Source organism: Haemaphysalis longicornis, unplaced genomic scaffold (genome assembly GCF_048455015.1).
Source record: "Haemaphysalis longicornis isolate Haplotype H1 unplaced genomic scaffold, Haemaphysalis longicornis Haplotype H1 scaffold_9, whole genome shotgun sequence".
Taxonomy (NCBI): domain Eukaryota; kingdom Metazoa; phylum Arthropoda; class Arachnida; order Ixodida; family Ixodidae; genus Haemaphysalis; species Haemaphysalis longicornis.
The window spans coordinates 116,402,277-116,417,509 of NW_027526460.1; the positions used below are offsets into that span (position 1 = coordinate 116,402,277).

The window sequence follows — 15,233 nt, forward strand, 5'->3', positions numbered from 1 at the left end:
TGTGGTGTGCTGTGGCAAAATTACATGACCTGATATTTTATGCATGAATCAATCAATGAATCGCCGCTTGTTAGCTATACCTAGCAGGCTATAATCAAAACATGTGTGCGAACCCGTCGCGGTGGATCAGTCGCTATGGCATTGTGCTGCTGAGCACCAGGACGCAGTCGATTCCCGGTCGCTGAAACCGATTTTCTGATGCAGGCGAAATGCAAAAACGCCCATGTGTCCGAAATTTTGGCGCATGTTAAAGATCCTCAGGGAGTCAATATTAATCAGGAGCCCTCCCCTACGGCGTGCCTCATCGCCTGTGTAGCGTCGGCGCGTTGAACCCTACAGTCACAAAAAAATGTGCCCGAAGTGGTGGCAAACGTTTCCCTCGCCATGACTTCACAAGCTTTCGGAAACTGTGTGGCACTGGCTGAGCAGGTGTTTCCATGGCTCTCAGCAGCTGTTCTTGCGGAAATACGGCATAGGGGCATGTGGGCCTCAGGTTCACATAGCAATGTATGTTTCTGAAAAGTGGTGTACGAGTAACATGAACGCAGAACAACTGTTTAAATGCTCCTGAGGGAGTAGAGGCTCGCCATTTATTCCTTTGTTGGCAGTGCAGGAAGACTGGTAGCCCTGTTTTTTTGTTGTGCCGTGACATTGGAGGCTGCATTTTCGCATCACAGTGAAGAAAGCTGCATGTCTGCGGCATTGCGGCCCTCCTAATTCACAAGGTAATGTGGCAGCGACGAGGAAGACAGAATTTCCTTAGGGGAAGTAAAGGCCTGTCTAAGGCGAACTATCGCCAGGATAAAAAAAAACACGGCCACACTATCTGACCAGGCCTCTCCTAGCCCGTCTATGCTAGTGCAAGGTGCATACAGGATTTTCCCATTAGACTTGACAGACAGTATTAGAATTAGGGGTCCCTAACGAAATGACTGTGAGTGAAGAACCAGAAAGTCATTTTTAAAAAGTGCAAGATCTGAGTTTAGGAAAGCGGCTTAACGTGTTAAAACATAAAAACAAATCGCCTGCTCATCTTTACGGCGACAACTACGGCCGCATCGCGGATACTGAGTGTGGCTCGTACACCAAGCCATTTGCAAACATTACGCGACTGTACAGACTTCATAATGTTACGTTTTTCGGGCAAGCAGACTTGAATGACGGACGAACGAAGCATTTTTGACGACTCCCATGTCAGCACTAAGAATTACGCTTGTGGTGCCTGCCAAGTACTCACCAGATAAAGCCAGTGAGTCATCACCATCACACCTGTTCACTTTGGCAACAAACCTGTATTGTTCAATGCCCGAAAACCCTTTTGTACAATCACAGAACACATTGCTTCAAGCTGGTAGGAATATAAACAGAAAACATTACGTCAATTTAGCCGAGGAATAGATACTACGACGTGCTTCCACACTGCCATGTAATGTCGACACGTGGCTCAGGCTTGCCAGTTTTCGGTGGGAAAGTAGTATTTACCTCGCCCCTCTTGTTTATGCTGATTTAGAAGCACGCAGCTGAAGCCGATCTCACATACCGTGCGGGAAACGGAACGGCATTTTCCGCATAGTCTCCTACGATGAACCGCTAACACAGATAGCCGAAGCCCAGTGGTACCACAACGCGGCAATGCCTTCAGGGCCAGGACTCAACAGGAGTACAGATGGTGTGGTTACGCGCATGCAGTCACTGGTAATGATGTGTGCTTACTGGTAATGATGTGTGCTTCACAAAGTTTGTTGTGTCTTTTATTATTTTACCTTTTGCGGTGGTATGATGGAGTAACACGTTTGCTAACATCAGAACATGTTGCAGATCATCACGTTTTCAATGTACGAAGATCCTAGCGAAGCAACAAGTGTACGCTATTGTGTTGATGAAGGAGTGCGCACAAAAAAGGAAAACGATACTTCTTGACAACAACGTAGTTTCCTAAAGGAAACGGACTCGCAGTTCATCAGCACAGAAACAAGTGGTGAACAGTTGCTAAGGCCACTGATTACACGCACGATTCTTTTCCGCCGCTACCATTCCAGCCGCCTCTTCCAATGCATAAAGAAAAAATGGGGAATCAGATGCAGAGGTTGGAATCGACTTAACGCGAAGCTGTCATCTGGCCATAACTGCGTTGAAATGAACTGGCATGCGACATTTTTTGAGTGTTATTGTGCATGGAATAGTTTATTTATTTATTGAATACTGCCAGACTGCTCAGGCAGGAGTGGGAATACAAGTTTACGTTCACAATGAGGCAATAGTTGAATGCATACATTTAAACCAACGCAGAAAAAATATAGACACTGATTGACAACATTTGTCGAAGAAAAAAAAGAAAACAAAAGTAAACACAACAATAAAGCGCAACAATAAAGCACATACCTGCACAGAATTTTACGCGCATGAAACTTTGACGCGCCACCACCGAAAAGTGTGCCGATAACAACTATTTGCAATTAGAAAAACACGGTACGATGACAAAAAATGCCACACAAGGAATAAATTTAAAAAAATGTGCTCGGAGACAAACTTTTACACATCGTTGAGGGGAAAAAAAGCGGCAACAATGGTCACATGAAAGAGAACCCGATGCACGTGAAACTATGTTTTGAAAGGCCCGGTTTACAGAAGGAATATCACTACAGCACAAAAAAACACAAAAATGAAATGCAGCGATTAGCACTCAGCTGTATAAAACATACCATAAAGGAAGAACTTGAACAGGAACACAGTGACAGCACTCAAATTGAGAGGCGTTTTATGAATATTTCCACAGTAGGGAATTCCATCATACTCTGCGGTAGGGAATGCCAACTAGCGAGTGTTTCAGGAAAGAAGGAATATATAAATACGTTTGTGCGAGAAGAAATATCTGTAACTTTTTTCGCGTGATATGAATGCGTCGGGTGACGATCGGTCATTGTGAGGTAGTTAGCTTTGTCTATGCCCACTTTATCATGGTATATTAAATAAAATAAATTTAGCCTGTCGCGGTGACGTGGCATTTCTAATTTTTCTAAGTTTGCGGTAGGAAGGAGACTCGATGGGGATATGCGCCAACTATAGGAATTAAAAATAAATCTGACGGGTTTTCTCTGTACTCGTTCTAGTTTGTCAATGTTCGTTCGTGTATACGGGTCCCATACAGGCGCATATTCTATTACGGGTCTAATGTAAGTTTTGTAGGCTAGCAACTTCAGTTCCTTCGTTTAATTCCGTAATGTTCGTCTCAAATAGCCGGGCTTATTCATTGCCTTATTTGTAATGTACAGCCGGTAAAAGGCTTGTCTATAACACAGCGTTCGTAATCTCAGCCCTATCCTGCCCCACTGGAGCGGGATTTGAATAAAACAACTGCGGAATTCTGAAGTATTAGCCCTTCGCTTTTGCCTCCGACATGTTTGGAACGAGTATGTTTCGGTAGTTTTCGGCTGTAGCTGGTTGAAGTTGAAATCGCTGTTATAGACAAGCGTTTTACCGGCTGTACGTCGTATGCTCAGTCTACCGCAAATCAGAATTGAAAACAACCCCTTAATGTTTGTAACTGGACACTATGTCTAAGAAACAATTACCGACATGATATCTAAAATTTAGTGGGTGTTTTTTGCGGGTTATAGTCATTGAAACAGTTTTTTGGATTAATAGTCGTTTGCCACTTCAGGCACCATTCCTGTATATTGTTCAGTGACGTGTTTAAAGTTTCTTGATCGTCAGCAGATTCGACTTCAGCACACAATGATCGGCAAATAGCTTAACTTTTATTGGTATGTTGCAAGCGATGTCGTTAATGAAAACTACAAACAAAAGAGGCCCTAACACGGATCCTTGAGGGACTCCAGATCGAACTACTGCAGATTTGAAATTTAAGTCGTCAGTAGGAACACCTTGTTACCGATCTGAGAGATATGCTTCAATCTACGAAAGTAATAAATTATTTTGTAAAATGCAGATTTTGTAAAAATAAGATTTGTTAAAACGGTGGGCCGTGGGCAGTGGTTTGAGAAATACGCGACATAACGAGAAACTTTAAATGACTCAATCTCCGTTGCAAAGGAGCAAAGAACATAATGCACGCAAAAACTGTGCTCCCCCCGAGCCCTCTGCAAGTCGGTGCTCCGGCACAACCCCTCGGACGCGGTTCGAGTACACGAGCGTCATCTCAGATACTCTCACCAGATGTCCTCCTTCAAGAGGCTGTCGTTCTCCGCATACGCGATAACCGGAGGTTAGCTGCGTGGGCTAGTGTAAGATAAAACAGAGGTGCACAACAGGCTAAAAAGCACGGCCAGCTGCAGCAGCCCTCTCAGGAAATTGCGAAATAGCCCAAGAAACCTTAGCTTTAAATTTCTTCAAGTGCATCTGCGTAAAGCGGTTGGTTAAGAAATCTCAATAAAGGGGAGGAGGTGTCTTGTCACACCCATCTATTCCAAACGACTTCAATTTCAATTTCAAGTCAATTTTAACAACAGAGCTGTTAAGGCTTTTGGTTGCACCGTTCATGCGCAGAAAATATACCAAGAAAAAGCCGAGCGCACGTACCCACCTAGGAATCGGGCGTAAGGACTAATGCGCCGCTACACGAAATTGAGAAATAAAACTGAAGCATCTGAATGAAGAAAAAGCATTTAATCGCAATCTAGAATAGGCACAAAATTCGGAAATAAGGGTTCTAACAAAAAAGTATTTGCCCGCATTTCCCCGCATTTCCCCGAGGGGAAGAATGTGAAAGTGCGAATGCAGGAGTTGAATTTGCGCGGTTCGGTAATGTTCGCGAAAGAGAGATCACACAGAGAGATCAGAAATGGACACGTTTTAAGCAAATCTACAAAAAAAACAAAGCTTTTTAGTCGAACGGGCGTGGGTTCTTCCAAAACACGTAAAACATTGCTTGTTCGTAAGAATGATTCTTTCCAAGGGCTAAATTAGCCCTTCTCACGCCCGATTCCTAGCCAATCCCCCACGTGGGTATGTGCCATGCACAGACACCTATTTGTGTTGTCGTTGTACTTGATTGCTAGAGCGGATCTCAGCTTTGAAATTTCGTGTCAGTACTCCTTTAAGCGGGTGCATTAGCCCTTCTCACGCCCGATTCTTGGCCAATCGCCCTAAGTGGGTATGTGCTAAAGAAATTAGGAACTCTTCTTGGCCAATCGCCCTAAGTGGGTATGTGGTGCGGACGGACGGACGGCGGTGGACGCGTGATTCAGATTACTTGGCCAATCGCCCTAAGTGGGTATGTGCTAAAGAAATTAGGAACTCTTCTTGGCCAATCGCCCTAATTGGGTATGTGGTGCGGACGGACGGACGGCGGTGGACGCGTGATTCAGGGTCGCTTAAGAAGTGCATTCGCACTTAATAATTAGCTTTTCGAAGAGGGAACAGATAAAAGCTAACAGGATGGGCGCCTAGTCTCAGATACGTATCCAGGCTTCCGCGTGGGCATGCGGACCGTAAGCGGATAAAAAGAAAAGAATACCTCCATGGAGGATTTGCCAGGAATCGATCGTAAGGGGAACTAATGGGCCCGCTACACAAAACTGTAAATTAAAAACGTAAGCACTCGAATGAAAAAAGAGCGTAAACTCACAAGCGAGAATTAGTAAAAAACTTCAGAAGTAAAAGTTGGAACAAAGAATGAGCTAAGCGAAATCAGTCTCAGATATGTAAACAGGCTTGCGCGGGGGCTTTCGCCACGTGAGGGGCTGACAAGAAGAAAAGAAAAAATACCGAGCACCTGTGCAATAAAGCGTTTGAGCAAACAGCGTCGCCGGCAAAACTACTCTTGTCTGCTCCTGATGTCATTCGCTCGGCGCTGCTAGGAGAAAACGTGTGCTCATAAAACTCCCCACCACTGAGGCGGTGGTGCCAGAACTCTATCGGATTCTGTGCCGTGCACATGGGGGATGGGATGACCAACGAATATACGGACGCCAGAAGAAGAGGCGACTTATCAGGAAGCGTGCCGCGGTGCCAGGAGAAGACTGCGGTGGCAGGCGATGCAGTATACAAAGGATGAAGTGGCCACTGTAGAAATAAAGCACTCATATAGTTTCCGTTGATTTAGTATTCTGCTGACCAGCGCGATATATATACACAAGAAAAATTGTTCTCAGGGACATATATAGCACTCGTCGAGTTTCTTTTAGTGAGACGAACACAGATCTGCTGTGACATCAAGTTTCCGCTGTTGTGCAAGCTGGATTTGATTTTTTTATTTGCAGATAAGACTTGGCAATTTGAAAGACAGAGCCTGCTATAGACTGCTATAGAGTGAAGTTGCAGCGAAAAACCGAGAGCGTCACCTGGCGGGAGCCGTCGGGTGGCCGGCGACGCTTCTAAAAAGGTTCCACTTAAAGCCGGCTGCCGCCCGGAACCGGCTCGCAAACGCTTGGGGGTGCAGAAAGGGAAGACCAATCTGGGCTGTCTACTCGCTGCAACTGCTTACAACTTCTGCTGTGTAGCTTCTGGTGATTTTTAGTCGTACGGACTACAGTTGCGTTCATAATGTACTGGATTTTGCGAGGCTGGAGAAGGGTAGCACGAATGTGATTTATGCTTGAGCAGAAGCAGCCGCCGAATGACTACAAGCTATTGTTGTACTCACTGCTTCAATGCACGAATAGAGCGTTTGCTCAATTTCGGAGCAATCGTTGGTAACAGTGCAAATTAAGAGTGGTACAAGACACTTCAACATGATGAAAACACAATCAAAGCCTCGATTTCTGTCGCTTCACGGTTCTGCGAAACCAAACGAGTTCTCCATTGCGTGGAGACCGCATAGCCAAAGAAATAAGCATACGCCCTTAAATATGTATTGGTGAACTACTTTCATAAGCAATTATTCACACTCTAGCACGTATACGGTATGCAAATCTGAGGCACTATTGTTGTTTCATCCCCATTTTTTCAAGCGCGATGCCAAGCTGACAAAATTGACACTGCAGCACTGAAGTTCGTTGCTTTTGAACCGCATGGGCTGTACGCGTACCAATGGTCAACTTTACGCTTCTGACACATCAAGGAACACAGAAACAGTTCACAAGCCGTGCCTTCTAGTATGTTTCAGGTAGCTAATCAGTCCAATACGTTATTGGCAAAGAAGCCGTGTGTAGCAAAGTACCCCACCGCATGAAATGTTCCGTATATATGGAAGCCTGCGAATAAGAAATTCGTAGCTTTGCTGATACAGCGCCGGCATAAAAACCTCGACATCTTCTCCCACCACATGACAATAGACTAGGGTATTAAGTTAAAAAACAGACATCGTGTTGATCATGGTACGACTGCTAGAAATGCCAAATAATGGTTCGTATAAATTCTGTATATACGAAGTATACGGAAAACATGCAGATAAAGTATTGTGCCGTATTTTGCGTTTTAGTTGGAACACAAACCCAAAAACTGTGTCAAACATTTTTATTCCATAAAATCATTTCTTCTTTCTTTTGTTTGTGGACACATTATGTGCATTAGGTATGCCTGGGTGCGTAATACTCCACCTGAGTTCTGCATTCCCATACTTCGGTATATACAGAACAATTTAATAGGGGCGAGGCGGAAGTCTGCATGCGACGTGGTAGAGTTGAATGGCATTCCATTCGACAGGTTTCTCCGCTACGATTTCTTGTAATTGTAGTCGACTGAAAGCTGCGCGGGCGAAGGACTCAAGACTCCGTGGTTGCATCTAAAAAAATTGCTGTTGTAACATGAAGCACTGATCTTACCTCTAAGATCAAGTTGCACGAAAACCTGATGCTGAACAGTATGCTTTATCAGCTGCTTCTAGTACCGCCTTTAGGGACACAACTGGAGCTTTTTGAAGCAGTGTACAGGAAAGAGCTTACAGTTTTTCAAGCCTTTCTCAGGCCGTGGGAAACAAGATGCCAGAGAAATCGCTCGGTCTACCTTTCGGTCCCCAGGTTTCGCCACAATTGCGCATGCGATTGGTACGTCACGGTGGTACCAACCTTGGATTTGTATAGCTGCGTCACCTAAAAACAAGCATAGAATGTCACGTTCAGCAATTATACATCCTCTTGGGGTGTTGTGCCGTCAATGGCCAGGAACAAAGGCTGCCTAGTACCCGCCTTTGCGATACGGGAGCCTGAAATGTGTGCTTACTGTCCCTCACATTCGCTCGAAGCGTTGTACAGCTCTGGAAGAACCAAAGTCACTTGTGCTGGAACTTAAAAGAGTAGTGGCACGAAATTTCGAAGCTGAGAAAATTATGTAAAATGCTTCTTTTGTATGTGGAGATCTCCCAACAATTTCGAACAGTAATCTTTCAGTATAACATATTGTCACGTGACAACGAAGAGATAGCATATCGGAAGGGGTCTATTTACAAAGCAGACACCGTAGTCACTGGCACAAAGGCAGGTTGATGGCACGGAGCCTGTCCAGCGGGAACTCGGACTTCGTCTGCCTTATGTTCTTTCCATTTGTCATCGACAAGTGTTTTTCCACCGGAGCACATGCCCAGACAGGGAGAGATTGGTCACATGGATATACGGTTATGCTTCGTGTATGTTTCTCGGGAAGCTGGCCATAGTCTGTAACAACATTTAAAATTCACTTTAATCTTCGCCCGCACGAGAAAGCCCAGAACGGGCCTACGTGATATTATTTGCTTCTTGCCCCAAACTGCCGACGTCGCGGCTCCCATGACGTACCCGACGCGCTGGCTGCGCTTGGCGCGCGCTGCAACGCCGTGTGCACACGTCATGGTTTTGGGACTGACGCCGTGCGGCTTAGGCGCGTGGGGATGGTAAGGCCCTCGTGCGGTCTGGGTGAGCGCGCGCGTCCAGACCGGCAGTGGTGCAAGAAAAATGGTGGCTTCACGGGCGCTCTCCTATCATGGCGGCTGCGCGGCGTTAGTTTTTTTTTGTGAAACCGAAGATGACACGAATAAACGACGCCGTAAATGATTGTGTACGCTGCGATCGACCGTCTAATGTGCCATTCTATTAGTGGGCTAGTAGGCCCCCATAGCAGCGTAAAAAAACGTAACACGTAAATTTAGTGTCAGTACTCCTTCAAAAGCGAAAAATGGCAACAGCTTGCACGTATGTACCGATGGTTTCGTTGATACAAAAGGAGTTCGCAGCCGCTTTTGTAATACCCAGTTAGAATATTTCGTTGGTTCTTAAGCAGAAGTCTGTGCGGTTTCATCTACCGGAAGCCAGTGCGTTGCCATTGAAGCTGCGTTGAAGCTTCATTGAAGCTGCGGCGGTTCAGTCAGCGCTCGCTCTCGTTCGACTCCGCGTGGCTTTGCTTGACGACTCCGTGCTTGACTTGATTCTTCCGATGAAGACGTGATGGAAGCGACAGTCCCTTTAGCGAGTGGGCTTACACAATCCAATACCAGCGTCAGCGCAAACGCTCAAGGCAACGTTACGACCAACTGAACCCCCCCATGCGTCGCATCACATCAGGGTTCTCTCGCGGGAAGATGGGCGTAATTTTTTTGCATGAACCAGCAAGTCCAAGGGGCCTGGTAAGGGTTAAAGCCTGCTTCTTCCGCTGAGTAAGAACAGCCTCACCGCGAACACCAGCTTGACTACACAAGGTCAGCCTTGCCCCACCCCCTTAATACCCCTCGTACGGTGTAGTTGGTCTCAATAATGGGTTCATTACGAATTGTTACAAGCACAACCTAGACCGGAAGGATTTTTTTCAGGATCTCCACATGCTGAGTCAGCCACGCACAACAGCCGAGTACATTATTATTTCAGGGGAGACTTGACATTGCACAATACTGGATACTGGATTGCCTTGAGAAGGTTCTTGCAGTCCACAAGGTTAAGTGGTGAGTGGTGACGTTCTCTATATTTGATACGATATTTTCTCACTTAGGCAAAGAGCTTCCCGGCAGTTTCATGCAAGGCTAGCTCCGCCTCAGGAAACCCTTATCTACTTAAAAGTAACATCTATATTAGGTAAAGTCTACAGCACGAGGCTGCACGCTGGCGAGCAGTTAGCTTTATTTGGCGGCTGCACCACGGAGCAAGAACGTGAGCCGTTTGCAGTTGTACAGTTTCCTCAAACCTGTCATCTGTCGGTATCCTTACCGGTGGGAAATGCTGAAGGAACAATAGCGCAAAGGACGGGACGAATGAACAGAGTACAACAGACTGCCGGTACTTGCTTAACATTGCCTTTGCTTGCTGTGACGAAACAACTTTGTCTCCATTTTCGGCTCCCTGCGAGGCTTATGTCACACTGTACTTCCCTGCTGACAAACTGAAGGAAAAAACGGCATCGCCTCTGCAGCAGCAATAACAGTGACACGGCAGGCAACCCTCGAATAATGAAGGTCAAAATGTGGCATTTGGTCATGGCAATAACAGGAAGCAAGTACGTGACTTCTGCTGTTCGTGTTACACACGTTCGTTTTTTTAGTTTTTTGTTGCTCCAACTCTTTTTTCTAAGCCTCCATGACAAATCTGCATTCGCCAGAATTTTGTCGTGCAACTGCTTTTGAGCACACCGCACAGCTGCTTCTACCGGCTGCTGTTTGTTATCGGCGGACCATTCCTGGCTTACACTAGATTTCAGTTTTTATTTGACCTATAATCAGGCTCTGTTGTCACTGAGAAAACATTTCAATGGAAACTGAAAAGTTTCCGGAAACCATGGATGTAGGGTATGTGCAAGGGAGTGGCCGTTGGGTCAGAAGGTCACACTGCCAAAATGAAAATATAATGAGCTGCTGCCTCAGCCCTTCACTGACGGAACAATCTCGAGTATCAGATCTTACCCGGCGACACCAGTGTGCATGACAAATCTGAGCTGAATGTGTCACCAAAGTTCGACTAGTTCGAGGCCCGTTTGGTGTAGAGAAAAAAGAACAAAACACTTTTCAAAAAAAGCCTGGCTAGCTTGAGAAAGACGCTGCAACTGTTTATATAGCTAAACTCGAACTGTATATGCACACGAACTTGGTTAATGTCGTCAACATGAACGTGTTGTCCCCGTTTAAATTTTGAAACAACCGCCACGATAACCGAGTGTCTAAAACGCTGTGCTGTGGAGCTCAAGGCGGTGTGTTGGATCCGCGCCGCGGCGGCCGCTTTTCTGATTCATGCGAAAAATTAAAACGCCCGTTTGTCGAGATTAGGGTGCACGTTCAGGGTCTCGCGGTGGACGAAATTATTCCGGAGTCTTAACTAGCGCGTTTAATAGCCTATGTATAGCACCGGTGCGTAAAACTCCTTAATTTGATGCCTTGTAGCCTATGGTTTAAGGCCCAGGTTCAGGCTTTATTGAAAAATATTTGCATACAGGAAAAGAACAATAGCAATTTACCGAAGGAGGTCCCAGAGTTTACAATGCCGAGGGGACCTCCTGTGCGAAGTACAGAAGAAACGCGCACACAGGCAGGTGAGCGTTACAGAGATCAGTGAAGCGATATTTGGCAATGAACAAAAAAAAACATAATATCAATACAACATAATTAAACAAAGGTATATTCAAAGAACGGGTTAGACATAATAAAACAAGGTTCACTGTAAATAATAGTCATTCATTAACCGCAAACTGTTGACCACAAGTGATTTTTAAGGATTTATGAAATAAGCATGCAGAGTTGAGGATGGACTTGTAGAAACCGGGAAAGACGATTTCACCTGAAAAAATGAGGCTTCCAGTAACGTTAAGCTATACGACAGCCTTACAGAGGCCCTCGGCAGAGCGAAGCAAGATGTCGGGTGTCATTGGCTCCGTAAACCAGCTACTGCGTGATTTATGGGCAGCAGCCAGTCCAGAAGTAATAATAAAAAAGGATGGGCATATCTGCCTAAACATGGATACATTGTTTTTCTAATTGCTTTCAACAGCGAAGGAATGGGTCAGCTTATCCGGTATTGCAGCGTCTGGCATTCCTACTAGAAATTGCACGTTCACACCAACAGCAGTGACCGGATGGTTGTTACACGTGGTAAAGCTGATCTTACTGCCTGCCTTGGTAGCGTTCGTACTCCTGCTCACTTGATTAGCAGTTTTATATTTGCAATGTCTGCTGAATTGGTGTTTCCCCAATTAGTTAACTAGTTCAGAGGTAAGTGTAACTATCTCTCTTTCATTTCAACGCTCGTGGCGTGCAAAATCTACGGAGCAAGATGTATGTACTCTAATTTACAAGAACTGTCCAATTGTATGGCTGTCGTAATGTAAGATTGCGCCAAACAAATTGTGTGGAATCGGTTAGGAAGTATGGATTGCCGTTTTTTCTGCGGTGATTTGCAGTCAAAATCGTTACCTCACGATGTCCATTATTGCTAATCAACATACTTCGTTTTCCTTTCGAAGTACCTCTTAACTGTAGACAAATATTTTAAGATAGGGATTTACAGAAGATAAAAGCCTTTAAAAAAGAGTGACCTATTAGATGCCGGGAGTTTTGTTCTGATAACACCGATGCTGATATAGGCCTAAATAAATTTGCGATATTCTTTATCCACTTATGCTATACATATTTTACTTAAAAAGGTTTGAAAAAGCACCAAATGGAAGAAAACAATGAGTCACTTGCGACTTCTATGACCCAATGAATATCACAACAGACTTGTTGACTTCGTTCTCAATTCCAAAATTGAGGGCGCCCTCAAACAACTTAAAACTCTGGGTAATAAACCGAACGCAGATGCCAAAGAGTTTAACTCTGAATAATATACATATTCTTAGGAAATATGGAAGAATATTTAGGAGTAGCAGGCAACTATCGGCACTTCCGTGCACAGTAAGGGTCTGTTAAATTATTAAATGAAATGGTAAATTACTGAAGTTTAATATCAGCCGCAACATAAAACCCGCAATGACGCCTAAAAACTTCACTCTCCCTTACCTGTTTTCGGACAAACCCTGAAATTACTTTTTATACATTGTTAAACATCACAGTATCCAACCGTTTTTTCGGACTCCCAAAACTCGAACTTTCCCGACGTGCCGCACCTGATTTGGTTACATGGTTGGATTACGTCTGATTTCAACGCATCTCGGTACGGCTTTTCAGCCGATAAGAAACGTTTGTTCAGATGAAATATGCCATCTCTATGGTAATGTGAATGGGCAGTGCAACGGGAAGTTATATCTTGAAGAATACAGTCTGGTTACATGGCCAAAGAGAGAAGAGAAATAATGTTTTTGTTCAGGTAATTGTTATCGTTTTTTTAGGTAACCCAGACTTCTCAAAAAAATAATAAAAACTTTCGTACAACTTTTGTTCTTTAACGCTCAGATATTTTACTGCCGTTCAGTCAAAGCCCTCTGAAAAGCGAAGGATCAGTTTGACGAACGGGTGAAAAATAAATAGGTGTCGCTCCCTGACGACGCCATATTTGCCTTTTTTACTACATCTGCACAAAAGAACCAGCTCTCTACAGAATTGCTAGCGCGGTCGAAATAGCTAATGCCCGACTGATATGACAATGTGACGAAAAGCGCATGGTGTATAGTGAAAAGGAACTCTAACTTACAGGTAACAAGAAAAATAGGCACTATACCTCGATGATTTTGCAGAACACTATTTGATTTTATTTTTAAAAGAGTAGGGGCAGTGAGTAGATGAAAAAAAACAGCCATGATTTAAGTTTCCTTTTATTGTGTGGAAAGCTGCGCTCACAACCTGTTTATCAATGATATATTTTGCAGGTCAATTGAGAGGTTCAGTAGCTCCCCCCCCCTTACCCAAGGGAGCTGCGGAACTCGGGAGTAATGGAAGCCATCGAATACGTGCTTTTTGGAACTCTGGTATTGGGAAATTTTGCCCTTGGCTTGTACTTCTCCGTCCGAAAACCTCCTGCTGGCGCTGCAAGTGCATCAACGGCAGAGGATGTGTTCCTGGGAAGCCGTCTGCTGAAGTTCCTGCCCTTGGCTGCTTCATCTGTGGCCTCGCTGTTCTCATCAACGGGACTGATAGCCTTCCCGGCCCATTACTATGCCTACGGAATGCACGTTGCTTGGTGCGCCGTGACGGCCCTATTGTACGTGCCTTTGGCCATGTACGTGTTTGCACCAGTGCTATACAAGAGCGGCGTCACATCAATATTCGAGGTTCGTATCGAACGTAAAATCTGCCGTAATACACTCCGCATGTTGTGCCAGATGTCCTAGAATTTCATTCCTGAGAAATATTATTTCACAATAGTGCCATTTCTTATCGCTATAAAATAAATGTGTGATAAAACCTTCGATATTTACTATTTAAACCGTGAGCAAGTGAGCTGTCAAACATTTCTCACCAAATACAATGTTCCTGCTTCAGCGCAAACTCCAAGACGATGCGTAGAAACGTTTTCACTGTAAAAAAAATGCCGGCTTGGATCGAATTTTGGAATGGTTGGCCTATACGCACAATAATTTCTTGGGGCGAATGCATATCGGCCAACCATTAGGAACTAAAAAAATCGATGCCTGCATTACTGATGAAAAGGTGCTGGGTGTGAGCAACAGAGTCAAAACTTCATTGAAACAACACAAAAAATCTCCAAACTCTCAGCGCAAGTTAATCTTCGGTTGGAAGATGCTAGCTTGAGACTTCGGAAAGCATCTTGACGCCGTGGGGCACGCAGGTGGGTCTTGACTTCCCTGGTTGCTGGTTGTTTTTGTGATTTTGGGTGTTATATATTTTTGGTGGTTGATTGGTTGCCTGTTGTTACTAGTCGAACGGGGTGAAAATTTTCATGTTTATTTGGGAAACAGAAACTATAAATAGGCTAACTCGTCTCGCGGGTGTCACAACTAACTTGAATATTACGCTCAGAACTTTTGCGACACGACAAATTACCGGATAGTAATGGCGAAGATTTCAGTTATAACTCTTATAACTCTTCATCGTAGCCAGGCAAAAACATCGAACTGATGACATGCGCTCGTCGGCAAAGAGGTGCAGCCCGCCTTACGTAAGTGTACAACGCCCATTAATTTGAAGCCAGCGAACCACCGGATTTTCAAGAAGAGAAAGTATTCCACCCCTCATCTTTTGATACAAAAGGTGCGCTTCCCTGGAAGGCACTTGGATTTATTTTTGTTACTGCTTCCACGTTCTATTAGCATAGAGATCCGACATTGCGTTTAAAGTTGTGCAGAATAGTGCCGCCCTGAATAACAGTTATAGAAAATAAATTGCTCGATCAGTGAAACTCACCAGCTCCCTTTTTGTTTTGAAAGGAAGGCTTTCAAAAATACCGAGCATCGCTAGATATTACCGTCGTATTCAGTCTAGTATGTTTGGT

The 15,233-nt window shown here is 44.6% G+C and overlaps 1 protein-coding gene across 1 annotated transcript in view; it reads left to right on the plus strand.

Annotated features, from left to right (window-relative positions):
• The first annotated feature begins 539 nt into the window (after positions 1-539).
• Positions 540-15,233, plus strand: part of LOC144152025 (sodium-coupled monocarboxylate transporter 1-like) — a 90,605-nt gene continuing 75,911 nt past the window's right edge. Inside the window, exons 1-3 of the mRNA XM_077683217.1 lie at positions 540-725; positions 9,735-9,808; positions 13,651-14,052. Of these exons, the coding sequence (XP_077539343.1) occupies positions 13,714-14,052 (339 nt within the window). The 5' untranslated portion in view covers positions 540-725; positions 9,735-9,808; positions 13,651-13,713. The remainder of the gene's footprint in view (positions 726-9,734; positions 9,809-13,650; positions 14,053-15,233) is intronic.